At 39.1% G+C, this 15,410-nt stretch overlaps 3 protein-coding genes and 1 long non-coding RNA gene across 10 annotated transcripts; 2 read left to right on the top strand and 2 right to left on the bottom strand.

Annotated features, from left to right (window-relative positions):
* Positions 1–162: 162 nt before the first annotated feature.
* LOC124302382 (mitochondrial enolase superfamily member 1-like) lies at positions 163–3,008 on the top strand. Of its 3 annotated transcripts, none has more exons than XM_046758520.1 (7): positions 163–300; positions 404–658; positions 733–835; positions 916–1,031; positions 1,485–1,639; positions 1,706–2,289; positions 2,375–3,008. In XM_046758520.1, the coding sequence occupies exons 2-7, from the start codon at positions 575–577 to the stop codon at positions 2,671–2,673; spliced, it is 1,341 nt and encodes a 446-aa protein (XP_046614476.1). In that variant the 5' UTR covers positions 163–300; positions 404–574; the 3' UTR covers positions 2,674–3,008. The 3 variants fall into 3 exon arrangements, with proteins under 3 accessions (XP_046614476.1, XP_046614477.1, XP_046614478.1); XM_046758521.1 differs by having other exon boundaries at positions 173–309; XM_046758522.1 differs by lacking the exon at positions 163–300 and having other exon boundaries at positions 372–658.
* On the bottom strand, positions 2,701–4,006 carry LOC124302391 (adenosine 5'-monophosphoramidase HINT3-like). Its single transcript, XM_046758549.1, has 4 exons — positions 3,799–4,006; positions 3,589–3,709; positions 3,295–3,488; positions 2,701–3,179 (listed from the first exon to the last, which is right to left on the bottom strand). The coding sequence occupies exons 1-4, from the start codon at positions 3,871–3,873 to the stop codon at positions 3,141–3,143; spliced, it is 429 nt and encodes a 142-aa protein (XP_046614505.1). The 5' UTR covers positions 3,874–4,006; the 3' UTR covers positions 2,701–3,140.
* A 13-nt stretch (positions 4,007–4,019) lies between these two features.
* LOC124302377 (jouberin-like) lies at positions 4,020–10,376 on the top strand. 5 transcript variants are annotated; one of them, XM_046758507.1, is made up of 7 exons: positions 4,020–4,081; positions 4,486–6,483; positions 6,598–6,746; positions 6,875–7,228; positions 7,323–7,478; positions 7,559–8,007; positions 8,120–10,376. In XM_046758507.1, exons 2-7 carry the CDS (start codon positions 4,599–4,601, stop codon positions 9,333–9,335), a joined length of 4,209 nt encoding a protein of 1,402 aa, XP_046614463.1. In that variant the 5' UTR covers positions 4,020–4,081; positions 4,486–4,598; the 3' UTR covers positions 9,336–10,376. The 5 variants fall into 5 exon arrangements, with proteins under 5 accessions (XP_046614463.1, XP_046614462.1, XP_046614461.1 ...); XM_046758506.1 differs by having other exon boundaries at positions 4,070–4,338; XM_046758505.1 differs by having other exon boundaries at positions 4,070–4,228.
* Positions 6,645–11,878, bottom strand: LOC124302395 (uncharacterized). The gene is made up of 3 exons (XR_006907697.1): positions 11,104–11,878; positions 7,002–7,121; positions 6,645–6,778 (listed from the first exon to the last, which is right to left on the bottom strand). It is a non-coding gene; the product is annotated as an uncharacterized LOC124302395 (long non-coding RNA).
* Between the last annotated feature and the right edge of the window lie 3,532 nt (positions 11,879–15,410).

The following is a 15,410-nucleotide window of genomic DNA, read 5'->3' on the forward strand; positions in this document are numbered from 1 at the left end:
TACTTTGCCTAAATTATCTATAATTCCTTACAGTTTTTTAATAGATACATCATCACGCATTCTGGATAAAAATATCAATTTCGTTGACGCACCTGTGGCAATACTGAAAATGAATTGATCAAAATTGCGTAATAGGTTTGGCCAGAGGGGGAAATTGGTCTGTGGCAAATATTGGCTCATGCGCAAATTGCAAATTGTACATGTATAAAGTATTGTCGATTTATTCTTTTAATCGAGATATACTGTATCTGAATAAGTTGATAATAGCATTCATAATCAAAATAACGTCATCACGATGATGTAATAATTGTAATTATATCTAATTTTCTTGTTGTCTTACATATGAGATTTGATCATAAGTATTTAATCAGTACGTACATGTCATCCGATTGCCTCATTGCAGAGTTATCTACAGGCCGAGCTGTTATCAGTCGAACAATAATAAAATGTACTGCCTTGTAGCACAAGTTATTGGCACATTTACCGTATGTGCTTCGAGAGGCACCAGCTGAGCTACTTTATTCGGACGTATAATTCTCCACAAAACTTAGATTAGTTAGCAAAACACAGAAATATGGAGAACGCAACAATCACTGATGCGATCGTCAAGGATCTTCGCTTTCCAACTTCGCTAAACGCTGACGGAACCGATGCTATGGTAAGATCAAGGGTTTGAACGCGTTACTCTTGATTTAAAGTTGGCAGATCATCTAATATTCAATCCATTTTTAGCATACGGACCCCAATTACTCCTGTGCCTACGTTATTATTGTTACTAACACAGGATTCGAAGGGCACGGTATGACGTTTACCCTAGGCAGAGGAACAGAAGTTGGTACGTTCCTATAACTCTCCTAGGTAACTAGTAAAATTGTTTACTCTCATTATTTCTTACAATTTCGATATCGATTTCAGTCACTCAGGCTTGCAAATCATTATTCAGACTTGTCAAGGGTAGAAATGTGAAAGAAATTTATTCTGATTTTGCATCAGTCTGGAGAGCATTAACAAGCGATTCCCAAATGAGATGGGTGAGTGTAATAAATAGTATGATTACTACCATTTTCTTTTCTCTAAACTGATTGTTTAATATATTTTTTATTTTTTGATCTCTACCCAACAATCGGAAAGGAATAGAAACGGAACGATTAGTAGAATTATGAATCCCATTTCTTTAAGTTTCGGAATTGAGCATGAGTTATTCCAATGAGACACTGTTCGTTTTAATGTGTTTATTCGTTTCTATTCGATTTTATCTGTTCTTTCCCATCCCGTCATATTCGCGACAATGCCACCTCTAATAGCTTGTTCGTTTCAGTTATTTATTTAGAATAAGGGATGGCAATTATCAATCCGATTCAATTCTTTCTATCCGAATTAATTCTTTTCAAAGAATACGAAACATCTGTTTACATAAAGAAATCGGAATAGATCGTATTGAAATTCTCAATCCGTTTGTATTCTTTTCCGATTGTGGGGTACAGATTGGACCCGAGAAAGGTGTCAGCCACTTGGCTACAGCAGCTATTATAAATGCTCTCTGGGATTTGTGGGCTCGGATCGAAGGTAAGCCTCTGTGGAAGTTGCTCGTAGATTTGACCCCAGAGCAGTTGGTCTCCACTATTGATTTTCGGTATATGTAAGTATCAGACACAGCTTTCTGCCGCTATTCACAAGGTCCGCTCAACATTTAACGTACTTTCAGCACTGACGTTATTACAAAAGATGAAGCGGTGGCAATTCTGAAGAGCAACGCACAAGGCAAAGAGGAGAGGGAAAAAGTATTATTGAAAAAGGGATATCCAGCTTACACTACTCAAGTCGGGTGGATGGGCTACTCGGACGAAAAGGTCAAAGACCTTTGCAAGAAATACCTCGAGCTTGGCTTCACAGCTTTCAAAGCCAAAGTCGGAATCAATTTAAAAGAAGACATAAAAAGGTGTCGTCTGATCAGGGAAGTAATCGGCTACGAAAATAAGCTGATGGTAGATGCGAATCAAATTTGGGAAGTCGAGGAGGCAATCGATTGGGTGAAGCGACTCGCGGAATTCAAAATCACCTGGATCGAGGAGCCAACTTCTCCTGACGACGTATTAGGACACGCCAGGATCGCTGCAGAGTTGGAACCTTATGGCATAGGTGTGGCGACTGGGGAGATGTGCGCAAATCGAGTTATGTTCAAGCAGCTACTTCAGGCCAGGGCAATCAAGTACTGCCAGATTGATTCAGCTAGAATAGGTGGCGTGAACGAGATTCTGTCAGTCTACTTTATGGCGCTAAAGCTGGGCGGTAATCATAACTTGTTGCGCCTGCTTTTCTATATGAAAATTACGCAGTTTGTACAAGAACTGCACGTTTTTTTAACTGGTTACAGTGCCGGTTTGTCCCCATGCTGGAGGCGTAGGTTTGTGTGAAATGGTTCAGCACCTCCAAATGTGGGATTTTGTTGCGTTGAGCGGAACCAGTGAGAACCGAGTCATTGAATACGTCGATCAACAGCACGAGCACTTTGAAGATCCTACAAATGTCCAGAATGCTCATTACATGCCGCCAACTGCTCCTGGCTACTCGACTAAATTCAAAAAGCAAAGCGTTGCTGAATACGAATATCCAAATGGTGTCGCGTGGCAGCACATGTTTAAGGAAGGAATCTTTCCTGAACCAGTTGATTGAAACTTAGAGAAAACTGTTCAAGTCTGCTCCTGTCCAATTTGGATATATTTTATACATAATATACATAAATATGCGTGTACACAAAGATTGAATTCTTTCACAGAGATTTTTAGCAATTATTTGCGATCAAGATACCTCCAATATCGAAAAACTTATTTGTACTTCTATCAGAATAATAGTTGAAAATTTAGTAAAATTGAGCGTTAAGATTGTTTTGTATAGCAATTAGCTACAGTAACCAGTAGTTGCACTATTGTGTACATTATTTAATGTTATAAAAAAAAATAAATAAAAAAGGTCCTAATATAAATTGTAAGCAATACATCGTTCGTTGTGATATGGAATAAATTTGCTAACAGGGTAATTTAATAGCCAGCCCTTGACATTTGTTACATAATTTTGGTACCAGTTCAGAAACCATAATCAAGATTGGCAAGCTGCTGTGCCATGTCTAAGTTGAGGGAGCATTAGCTGCAAGTCTGTAGACGAGATCTGACGTAGTCAATCTGAAAATGCAGATAATTAGGGTGATGAAGAAAGCAGATTAAAAAACATTGGAGTACATCGCTCAGTCAAGACTTCAATGTAACGCGATTTAATGAAAGAAAAAATGTCACTCACGCTTGCAAACCAAAGGCTGTTGGGTAGAAACATCATCCGCCCGAGGAACCCCATGTTTCCTACAGGTGAAATAACATGAAGGTGCAGATGGTTGACGGAGTTGAACGGAGGCCAGTGGAACCCTATCCTTGCATCATTCAAGTCAATTCCCTTCATTTCACTGATCGTTGTGAGAACTTCGACCATATGCTCAACTGTGAACGAATGAATGAATAGAAGTAAGTTCACAGGCAATTTGTGAATGGAGGCTCTGTTACAGGAATTTAAATTAAAAAATGAAACTACGTTACACACGTGTCTTTTTGTCCTCTGGGCCTTGCATAGTTTTTGCATTCTCTATGTGGGTCTTCGGTATGATAAGATAATGGTGCTTGGAGGCCGGTTTAATGTCTGTTATGCAAATTACAACGTCGTCCTGGAAATTAGATATGAAAATTTGAATTCTAAATATTTTCAGACAGCTAATCTGATGAGTGATAAGTGGTGATATGTGCACATTCCCACCTCGTAAATCTTTTCGCTGGGTGCTTGGTCGGCGATGATTTTGCAAAAAATACAGTTATCCATTTCCCCAGACATTTATATGACAATTCAAATCGGGATTTGGTTTAAATTTCTACTCTTTAAGTGTTACCAAGCTCAAGAAAAATAGGAGCAATATTAGTTTTTCCACAAATGGCCTGTCGGCTGCTTCGTTTGACAGCCAGGCAAGCTTTGGTTTGATTAACTAACCTAACCGAGGTTATAAGTTTCTAATAACATGGCGTCGCCTCAAGAACGCTACATGGTTTAAGATAAATATCTTTAACTGTATTAAATAACACCGTATAAAACGGTCTCCCAAATCGTTGTCATTAAATTTTCATTTTTTCGTAAACTGACGTCAGTTTATGTCTAGTGTACATATAAATCGATGAAATGATTAAAGAATGGGGTTAAGTCATGTTGTTCAGTGTTGTTATGCTTTTCAAAATGTTATATACATTCAATCTTAAACCATACAGCTTGGAACCACATTTTTCAGCCTCATTGCCTTACTGCAAAGTTCTGTTACATTTGTGCGAATGACTTCAGACATTAGAATTAAAGTTTTTATTCAAATTCTAAAAGATCTCTTTTTTCATTCATGCCTTGAATTATATTTCCTCGTCTGCCATGTGAAGCAATAATGTATTATTCTGCATCTTTTAGCAAATACTTGATGATCGGTGCAACTACAAAGTTTCGGGTATGATTCATCGAACTCTCTGTCCAAGTTGAAGTGCTTGGGTGAAACTAAACAGGTTGACTCGACACATAGCAGGATGACCAAGCGTCAGAAATCAAGTGGAAAAGGTCGCGATTCTCGGAAAGGGAGCTCCAAGTCTCTTGGAGATTTTAACAATGGGGAAAAATCACAATCTTCTGTTAGACAGATGAGAAGAAGGCCCGCTACGTCTGGAAAGGAAGTTGGGTTATCGCGATCAGAACGAATACTGTGTCATAATGACGAGTCGATCGATAGTGGAGATAGTAATGACTGTCTTGAAAATACCGCAAAAGCCCATAGACCTCTGGATGTCATTGTTGTTGATGTTCACAGCGAAAATAAGGAAATAAAGTTATTCAAGCCAAGAAACATTGTTGAAGATGCTAATGTCTGCTGGTTAGACGCCATAAGTTGTGAAAACAAGGCAAATCCCCCAAGAAGTCAAAGAAAGAAAAGTGCCATGGAAGGAATGGCCTGGGAAATTGAAGAATCGATCGATACCATCCAAGAATTTGCAGAAGACTCTAAAGTCTTCATGTCTTCTGCTGATCGAGAACCTTCTACGAAATTTTCAAAATCTTCTGATCATTCAAACTCTGAAGAGAATTATACCCAACTTTTTGGATCAGAGGAGAAAATATTGAGGACAACTGCTGGGAATTCAGACCCTGAACCAGAACCTTGGAAGACGAATATGGAGGCACCTAAGCGGAGACGTAAACGGTGGTCCAAGGGTGAGAAGAATTTACACTTGACCCAAGAGCTAATTGCAAATTCCTCCGACACAAACCGGTCGGTGGATACCGATTCTCATCTCTTTACTGATTCTCAGCTTAGACCGGTTCCTGCTCCACGAAAAAAGAAATTTTCTAAATCCTTGGCTAATGAGTCTAGCTTGGTGTTCGACAATGCCGCTTTTCGATCCGATGCTGAAGAGGTGCTTCGAATTGAAACGGAGGTCTACGAACCTCCAGGAGGATCGGATAACAGTCAAAAATACAGACAGAGTACTAAGATAGAGATGAGCAGTTTCTACGATTCGTCCAAGAGTGTTAGACAGATGGAAACAAACTTAATCCAATCGAAAGACGATTTTTCTCAGTACACGAATCGCAGAGACAACAACGAGGTGGTCAAAGTATTCGAGGTTTTAGACTCTGGTAATTCTGAAACTGAAATTCATGATGCCGAGAGAGACGGGGATCCTGGAGCTCAGTTGACTCCTATCAAGTCTAGGCAGCAATTAAACTCTCGCACAACATTTGAAACTTCTGAGTTCTCAAAAAGCAATGACCAAGTTTTGAAGTCTGCTGTGCGTGAAAAAAAAATCTGGAATGAGGAATCAGCGAGTAAAAGGCGGCCGTTCTCTGAAGATGATTCCGCAAACATTGATACCAGTTGTTCGTTGATGGACATCACTGACTTGCCTAGAAGCAGATCAGCGAAAAAAGATGGAAAGAAGTCAAAGTACTCAAGGCGGGAAGTTGATTCTGCTAAAAAGTGTGTGCTAAAATCCAGATCGAGTAGTGGCCTGAAGAATACAAGTACGCAAAGTAGCAAAGATGATTCGGTTGAGTATAATGCAGACAAATCGGACCGGTTTATATCCATCACCATTCACAAAGCAGATGTATTGGAAACGGATTTTATTACCAGACACCCAATGGTGAAGGTTCATATCGTGGACATGAAAACGGGAAATTATTTAAAGACTGCAGAAAATGATGATCATGAAAGATGCGGCTATCTGCAACCAATGATCACTGGGAAGTTTGACTTCAAGAAGAATAAATCTATCGTGCCTAATTGGGAGGAGGAATTGATATTTGATTACAACTTTGACGATGTTATTCGAATGGATGACAAACCGACATTAATATTGTTCGAAGTATTGGATTTATTGAATTTTGCCGAGGCCAGATTCAACTATAACATCTTGGGTGGGTAGAAATGAAACCAACTTGCAAAAATATTGCTAAATACTAGTTTTTTTTCACATAGTAAAATTGAGGTAACAATTATCAGGCTTACAGCGTTTTGATGGTTCTTTCCAGGCAGTGAAGGATGTTGGCATAAAATTGCTTGGGCTTTTCTGAGGCCAGTCGGAGTAAATGGGACGTCTCACATGAACAAGAAAGTCAGACTTCAACTGTACCAGCCGTCTAAAGCTTCTAAAAAATCCGGAAGACTTGGGCAATGCGAGGTGGGTTCAGATCCTGCTGGGATCGACTAAAACTGAAATCAATTTTCTGCTTAAAACACACTTGTCAAAGTTTGAAAAACTTGGTGCATCAAGTCAATGTAAACTCTCATCATTTCTATGTTTCACAGGTCTTCAACAGTTGGAAATCCAATAATAGGGAGAAATATCCAAGCACGTTATACGTGACATTGAAACCTGTTGAACTGCCAGTTGAAGATCCGGTTCTTTACGATCATCTTAGCCTGAACAAATTACCTGAGATAGACAACGAGTCTTGCGGTAGTTTGATGAAAGCCTCGGACCTATTGCAGTTGCCAAAGTGGACTAGACTCGCCGCACAGTCTTGCAAGATTCCAAACAACCATCTGTTTCAATCTGAAACGTTTGAAAATGGCTGCTTTTACGTCACATTCAGCAACAGCGGCAAATACCTTGCTTGCGTAGGCTCGGAAGATGGCAACTACCCAATCATCGTCTACACGGCAAGAAATTACCTTTCGTAGTAGACAAATTCTTTAAAATAGGTTTCGGAGTAGATTGCTTTAATAAAAAGATTATTTATTGTTCTTCAAGCAGGTTCCTGAGGGAATGATATGTGTCCGGTTCATTGGGCACAAAAATTTTGTCTATGGTCTAAACTGGTCAAACGACGACAAGTACTTGCTGTCTGTATCTTCGGATCAAACTGCCTGCATTTGGGACGTAAGAAACAAAATAATTCAGCATATCCAGGCAAGTAAACTTTAACAATCCTGTGATAATTGCTTTGAAATAGCAACTGCGATAATCTTTGGATGTATTGTCAATTTTAGATGTTGCCTCACCCGTCGTACGTTTATTGCGGGAAATTTTACCCTAGGAACAAAGACGTTGTAGTGACAGGGTGTTGCGACAGCATTGCCAGAGTTTGGATGAAAGGCAGAAGAAGCAAGTGTTACGAACTCACCCAAGAATTAGACGAGCACAAAGGATACGTGAATTCGATATGTTTTCAGAAGGACGGTGGTCTGATCACTGCCGATAGCGTTGGTGTCATAATACTGTGGACTTTGAAGAAGGCAGCTAGCATTTCGTCAGCAAGGGAATGGAACATTTTCAAGATAATTAAAAATAATGAAATCGAGAATATCGTCGTCAACACAGTTCTTTCGCAACCCCTGGAATCGCGAATTTTGGTTCACTCGCGGGATAACGGACTGCGAATGATCGACCTCGCCACGGGAGTTGTTTTGCAGCGATACAAAAGTCTCAGAAATCGCAGGTACGTCGTCACGATCATTTTACAAAATGTGTTGCCCAAACAAAAATGTCAAGTTCCTATTCTAAAACGCATTATTTAATGTAACTAATCGGATCTTCTACGAATGTTTCAGATTACAAATAACTGCATGCTTGTCGCCTTGTGGAGGGTTTGTTCTTTGCGGTGGGGAAGATTCGTATTTGAATATATGGAACGTCGAGAACGGAAAGAGAGTCGCTAAATATCTGGTACAAGATACGAAAATCGTAGCCTGCGTTGCTTATCATCCTTTTGAACATATTCTGGCATTCTCAACATTCGGCAGCACATCTGTTGTTCACGTAATGAACTTCAGTAAGAATTCAACGGGGGAGAGTGTCGGTCTAAGTTTGATTGCTAATAATGAGGTTCTGGACAATGACGACGATACTAAGATCACTGTAAAATTTGGTAAGAGTTACGCTACACGAAATGTGACGGATGAAAATCCTCTTTCTAGACAAGAACTATTGCGTCAGAAATTAGAGAGACTTGACTATTCCAAGGAGGGTCTCAAGTCAAGAAGTGCTGCCAGATTGAATAACATAATAGAAAAAATTGACAAAATCCTTGTGAATACAGCGTTAACACGACATACGGGTTTGACGTGTAGTCTCAACGACGCACCCAGCCAGTATCTAAGCGCAGTTTCGCCCAACGCCGAGAAAAGCATTTGTAGCAAAAAGTATGAACGGAACGTTGTATCAAGATCTCAGATGAGCAGAAGCAGGGACAAGAGCCTAACTTTGAACACTGATGCGACTGTAAGGTTACGAAAAACTAGTGGAGAGCTTATTGAGATGCAGGATATTAGTTTGTTGGGCAATGACGAGTCAACAGACAGTGAGAAATTGCGGAAAGTAGGAATGTCGGATATCCATACGGAAAATCGTCAGAATATTTCATCCTGTAGTGACATGGAATTCAACGAAATCCGTTCCATCCATAGACATGGTGGTGAGTCATTCAAAAAAAAGTATGGAAAGAATAAATCTGAGGCTGATGTGGAATCAAATCGTGGTAGAACAAAACGTCGTGGATCATCGGACGACAAGATTTTCCACAGCAACGAAACTTGTATTATAACTTTAGAGAACCTGGCAGACAGTTTGCCCAGCGACACCAGCACCCCGGGTAGCACAGGGACTTACATCGTTGACAAGAAGAAGGATATTAGATTTTCAATGTTAGACAAAAGCAGGGTGGCTAGCGATTCGGGTAGCTCGGCAAAAAGCAGTATTACATTTACTGTTGAAAATGAAGTAAAAAACGACAATTCGCATACACCGCAAATAAATGATCTAATTTGAATCGATCGATATGCAACAGTAGCATCTCTAAGATGCTCAATTTATTTTTTCAATGTTTTTTACAAAGTCAACTTTGAGCTGCAAATATTTTGGTAAAATTATGAACTACTTCATTTTTAGTTCCTATCGTTTCAAGGATGTTCATATGAAGAATGTTTGATTGATTTCTTACGCACTTTTAAAATTATGGAACGAAAATGCAATATCTCAAGTTTTATTCTAAACGATATTTATCCAAAAAAATTTTCATTTCTCGCTTTGCTAGAAGCACGTCGAAAATATGTAGAAGGCTGAACCTATTTTCTGAGTTATTCCTAAAATTTGGAAGCGGTAATTGGGTTTTAATTGAGAAAAATTACACAGGTGCTTGAATGAATATAAAAATGAATCATGAAAATGTATATACTATGAGGTTCGTTGGAAATTAACTGGAACTAAAAATAAGTCTTGAATTTATTTTTAACTTTGACAAGGTGTTAAAATTGTCTTTCAGTAATACAAATCTTTGGAAATGTGACGAAAAATAGCAAAAAAATTTATTTTTTCCTCTGTATAATATTGATCTACGTAACAAGTCATATTTTTCTTCTCAATTATTGAAATGCTAAACATTAATTATTTTCTATTCGTGGTTCTTCAAATTGCTAAAACGGATGGGAAAACATCTTTTTCTGACAGGGCAAATTTTGAAATATTCAGTATTACATAAATAATATAAATGAAAAATCAATGGTTATTTTTCAATAACTGACTTTCAAAAGGAATAACACAGGTCACAGAAAAAAAAATTTTCTTTAAGTTTATGTTTAAATGAATAAATTTTTATTCCATGGATCCATTTAAAAAATTTCCATTTATTGGTTATAAAGTATGCTTTTTTCTTTGTTATGTTGATAAATAAGTCTTCAAATTTTTGGTTCATAGTATAAGCAGCACGCAGAGAGAAAAAGCAAACTGTATCAGATTAGAACAGACTCCAAATTCATGTTAACTGGTGTAATCCATTGGCTTTCAAATCATTAAATCCTGTTTGCAACACAACATTATTCGTGAAGTCAATTTTTATCCTGTTGGCTGTATGTACTACTGTCAACAAAGGATACTCATAGTATTTAGAGAGATAGTAATAAATACTTGTTCATTGATGTGGGATCCGCGAATTAGTGATAGAGGACAGGAATGAGTGAATCAGGATGATGATTAATGAATCAAAATATATACTTCGCTAGTATCGCTAGAGATCAGAAAGGCAACTGCAGTTTTGCAAAGGTGATAGAATACATAGAGGAAATTAAGATAGTAGACAATACATGAGCTGTTACATCGCTACTTTGCCAAAACATATTGTTATAATCTGCTATTCCACATCAAAAGAAATTCAAGCGAGTATACTTGTTCTGAGGAGGGCCCCCATCCGGGCTGAAACGTTAACAAAAAAAAACTGTTTTTTTTTTTTATTACTGACCTTCATATCCAAGAATAATATTTACTCAGTATAATTACACTTTGCACGGTTGCATATTTATTTAATTTCAAGAAGTGGGAATTGCCTATATTGTTACGTGTCCGAAAGGTGGAGTTGAAAAGGTCGAAGAGACTGTTCAAAAAGAGATATGTGGTTTGTAGCCACCTGTAACAAAAAGAGTACCAAATACGGTAATCGAAAGTAATATAGCAAAAAGGTAACCTGAGAATTTTTTTGCAAGTTTTATAAAGGTTTGCCTATTGCATTAAACGTATTACCTATTGTATTAAACGTATTGCCTACCTTTGATGAATAGCAATCCTGTGGAGTTATAATTGATAATGCAAATCAGTTTGTCACAAATCATAATTATCATCATCATATGAAAATATCTTTGTTGAAATATTTCGTGTTACAAATGCGTGTGATAGATTTTATTATTCTTAAGTGAAAAGCATGTCAACCCAAAAAGTACAGACACATGGCTTTGGAATTTGATATGGATATTAAGAAAAAGTAGATTATTGGTTGCAAATTCTTCCAAAAGCTTGGAATCTTTTGTGTCCAATGATCCATTGCTCATCATGAGAAATAAATTATCAACGCTAGCTATTACTATTGATATGTCGGAAACGTGTTTTAGTATGCAGAACTATGCGAAACATCTGAGAACCGTCAGAATCTGTACTCTAAATGTTACTCAAACCTCGACTCAACTAATGCAATTTCAAATTTGGAAAAATCTCGATTTTAGAACCAGGTGAAGCAAGAGCAAAAACTATAGCACTGAATTTGGAAAAAAGTTGAAACTAATTAATTCAGTTGACGGCAAGTCGATCATATTACTCAACTCGCTGTAATCACTTTGGAAGTTTTAAAATTTTGACCAGTCATAATTTGTCCCATCCACTAAAATCAAGCCGTCGGGCGCATCAGCTGGCATCGCGTTTTCGTGACAAAGGAACATGTCTGCAAGAATAGTTATTTTTTATCGTCAAAAGAAGTTGAGCTCATTAATTGTCAGACAAACTGAATCCTGAGCTAGGGAACACGACATGTGAGACATTAATTCATAAATTTATAAAATATCAGCGATACATCCCAGCCGCTGACCACTGCGGCACCTTCTCTGCGCCCTACCTTCACCAACGTTCAGTTACCATAAGAGAGCGTTATGCACTCTTACCATGGCTCATAGACCAATACCAACATATACAGTTACTATAATAACGTGCAATACCCTTGTATCGATAGTTCTCACACGCCATATTGCCCCGTACCTATGTGAAGCTGGCCTGTGAATTTCTTCACAAACTGGATACCAAAAAAATTGCTCCCGAAAATCTCTTAATTACTATCTATTTTTCATTATTTGCTCCTACGCTGTTTTACAGAAATTCAAAAAAAAATTCAAAAGAGTTCGATACAATCGAAGAACAGTGTAAAATCAATGAAGGTCGTTTGTTTTTTACATTTTAATTACAATCTATAAATGTTATGGTATAATTTGCAAGTACCCATGTTTAGTTTATTGCTGTGGGTGAGAACAATACTACTTTTTAATATTTTCTGCTATTTCATGGCTATTTTTTACGAGTTTGTACTATTTTTAACATTATATCGCAATTCACTCAAATTTGGAAGGTATACGGATCCAAAAAACTTCGGATTCGGATTCAGCGCATGAAAATACATAAGAAACATATTTCATCTGGTTAAAGAAATTTTTTTCCACTTTCATAACTGCAATTTTTCATGATTTTTAACCATTTTTAACTGTTGTTTGCAATTTACTAAAAATTTGGAGGGATTACGAGCCAAACCAACTTCAGATTTGGATTCAGCGAATCGGATTCATAAGAAACGTATTTGATTAAGTTGAAGAAAATTTTCGTCGGTTGCATAACTGCAATTTTTTACAATTTTTAGCCATTTTGAGCGGTTTTTTGCAATTTACTCAAAATTTTGAGGGTGTACGGGCCAAACGGACCTCAGATTTGCATTCAGCGCATCGAAATACATTATTCTAAATGGGTCTGGTCAAATGTACGGACCACTATTTTTTTTTTTGTATGGTGTAATCAATCGCGGGTAATCTGTAAAGGAGCAAATGAGGAAACTGGTAGATGATTGATGGGATATCGAGGAGCAATCAGTAGCAATTGTACCTCTTGGACCGAGTCGACATCTTCTTATTCTGGATAAAAATCGAATCGGCCGCCCGTCTGCATGACCTACGGAGCATACGCTTTGGATTTTTCCAGTTTTTTCGGTAATTAGGCAGGAGCAAGTTGCTAAAACGTATGTATGCTTATCAATTACCAAGGAACAATCACGAGCATATTTAAGTTGGACCAAATTATCATCTTCTTGACACCGATACGAGTTCGAATCAACCGCTCCTCGTAACTCCGCTGTGGAACGAGTTGGTGTCGTCTTTCCAGTTTTCTCGGAATTTGTGATGGAGTAAATAACAAAACTGGTAGATAATTGTCAAGTAATCACGGAGCAATTAAGAGCAATATACTGCCGTGCCAGATTATAATTTTTTTATCGGATGCATGAGTTAATTAAAACTGCTACAGTTCGTGTCATTCTTCCCAGTTTTCTTGGAAAATATGAGGGAGCAAATAAGGAAACTGGTAGATAATTGATCAAAAATCGAGGAACAATCAGAAGCAATTGTCAATTTGACCAAATTGATATTTTTTGTTTCGGATGCAAATTCCGCCGCTCGTCCACATAACCTACAAGCCAGATGCTGTGTTGTTTTCCCAATTTTAACGAAAATTATGAAGGAGCAAATTACGAGATAAGTGGAGCAATTATTGGCAATTCAACCCTGCAAAAGACTTGTGTCTGACATATGTAGCGGATCTGTGTCGAATCCGACAGAGATCTGTCAGATTTTTTATGTGGGGAGGTTCATCGGGACGCGGGAATAGCAACCGGACACGTTCCGAAATTTTGGTCATGAAGCCGCAAACCGAGTTCGTTTACGACAGAGCCGAATAGAATCCGTTCACATTTTCTATCCTTGTCTCTCGCTTGGAGGATAACATCGGATATTGTGTCGGATCTGTGTCGAATCCGACAGAAGTCTGTCTGATTTTTTATGTAGGGAAGAGCAATTAGGAAAAATTACCAGATTATTCACATCTTTATTCACCGCAGAGAGAAACCAAGGTGAATTCGACCACACTCCGCCTTGCGAAAATCCCCTTTTCGGTTTTTTTTTATTCATTCGAAAACTATGCAGAAGCAATCAATTAGAATAATAAAATAAGAAAGAGCAATCAAGGAGCAATTCAAACCTTATCCTATTCAGGTGGAACATTGACTGAAGAACATAAAGACTGATACCCCTGGGTAAATTTTTGTGACCAGTTTTCGGCGGGCAAGTGAGCCCAGGTGGGCCTGGGAGCATAGAAGGGTTCTGCTCTATCGACTCTACCTAACGAACTCGCACTGACATTCGTAGTAGCCAAAGTAGTGTTGGTATGAAAGCTTGAGATTGAGTTGGTACAAAGTGAGTACATAAGACTGCTTGTCAACTGCGACTTAGGAATGTCGATCAGCTCGATCATCCCCGTGAGATAAAGCGTATCCGAGTCGACCGCCAACCACCCCCAACTATCTCCGAGCACCACCAACCACCGTCAACCACCTCCGACCACTTTTGTCCTCCTCGTCCACCTCTGCCGCCACCCCCTCGTCGTCGTCGTCGTCCTCGACCACCACCGATCACCGCTAACCGCCGCTAAACACCTCCTACCACCTCCTACCACCTCCAAACACCACCTACCATCTCCCACCAACTCCAAACACCTCCTACCATCTCCATATGACTCCTACCACCCCCTGCTGCCGCCGGTGATGTCCTACCGCGACCGACCACCTCCTGCAACCTCCAGCAAGCTCTGACCATTTCCTACCTCCACCTGCCAGCGCCGAATAACACCGACCACCCCCTACCTCCTCCAGCCAGCGCCGGCCACCTCCTATCATTTTCGAACTCCTCCAACCACCTTAAATCACCTCCGACCACCTTCGTCTTCCTTGGCCACCTCGTCGCCCCCCGGCCGCCCAACGCTCGCTCGTCAACCGCGTCGTCCACGTCCTCCGCGACCGCCGCCGATCACCGCCAACCACCACCAAACACCTCCTACGTTGACTAAAGAATATAAAGACCGTTGCCCTAATGGGCTTTGGTGTGACAACCGAGAATCATCGTGCGCTTGCGTCCCCTGAGATGTTTCAACGGTAGAGTTGAGAACTTATTGCAGAACATCGGAGAGTTACCGATTTCGGCGTGATGCTGGCTGCATTCACCTTCCGAGTAACAGTCTTCGCAATGGTAAGCCCAAGTCGGTACATAGCCTGTGTGTACTTACCGACTTGTCGGCGATACAAGAAATTAATAATGAGAATAAATTTCTTCCAAAATTCGTAGCAAAACAGTGATTTAATTAAAGTATAGGTACCCGAGAGAAGAATGTATACATAGATTATAAATAATAATGGATCAGATGTAATAATGATGCAGAGACCAAAAATTATATACGTATATGCGGTCCACGTACGATATTTGTATACATGGTCCATTTAGG

The sequence above is a fragment of the Neodiprion virginianus genome, chromosome 4, assembly GCF_021901495.1.
Source record: "Neodiprion virginianus isolate iyNeoVirg1 chromosome 4, iyNeoVirg1.1, whole genome shotgun sequence".
In the NCBI taxonomy this organism is placed as follows: domain Eukaryota; kingdom Metazoa; phylum Arthropoda; class Insecta; order Hymenoptera; family Diprionidae; genus Neodiprion; species Neodiprion virginianus.

What these genes read in the sequence shown, in the direction of transcription:
- LOC124302391 (XM_046758549.1), bottom strand. Translation starts at nt 3,873, where the DNA reads ATGTCTGGGGAAATGGATAACTGTATTTTTTGCAAAATCATCGCCGAC. An exon ending in CCAGCGAAAAGATTTACGAG is followed by an intron (nt 3,710 to 3,798) that starts GTGGGAATGTGC and finishes TCTAATTTCCAG; the next exon opens with GACGACGTTGTAATTTGCAT. An exon ending in ACAGCCTTTGGTTTGCAAGC is followed by an intron (nt 3,180 to 3,294) that starts GTGAGTGACATT and finishes CTGCATTTTCAG; the next exon opens with ATTGACTACGTCAGATCTCG.
- LOC124302377 (XM_046758507.1), top strand. Translation starts at nt 4,599, where the DNA reads ATGACCAAGCGTCAGAAATCAAGTGGAAAAGGTCGCGATTCTCGGAAA. An exon ending in GAAGACTTGGGCAATGCGAG is followed by an intron (nt 6,747 to 6,874) that starts GTGGGTTCAGAT and finishes TATGTTTCACAG; the next exon opens with GTCTTCAACAGTTGGAAATC. An exon ending in ACCCAATCATCGTCTACACG is followed by an intron (nt 7,229 to 7,322) that starts GCAAGAAATTAC and finishes TTCTTCAAGCAG; the next exon opens with GTTCCTGAGGGAATGATATG.
- LOC124302382 (XM_046758520.1), top strand. Translation starts at nt 575, where the DNA reads ATGGAGAACGCAACAATCACTGATGCGATCGTCAAGGATCTTCGCTTT. An exon ending in AGGCAGAGGAACAGAAGTTG is followed by an intron (nt 836 to 915) that starts GTACGTTCCTAT and finishes TATCGATTTCAG; the next exon opens with TCACTCAGGCTTGCAAATCA. An exon ending in TATGGCGCTAAAGCTGGGCG is followed by an intron (nt 2,290 to 2,374) that starts GTAATCATAACT and finishes AACTGGTTACAG; the next exon opens with TGCCGGTTTGTCCCCATGCT.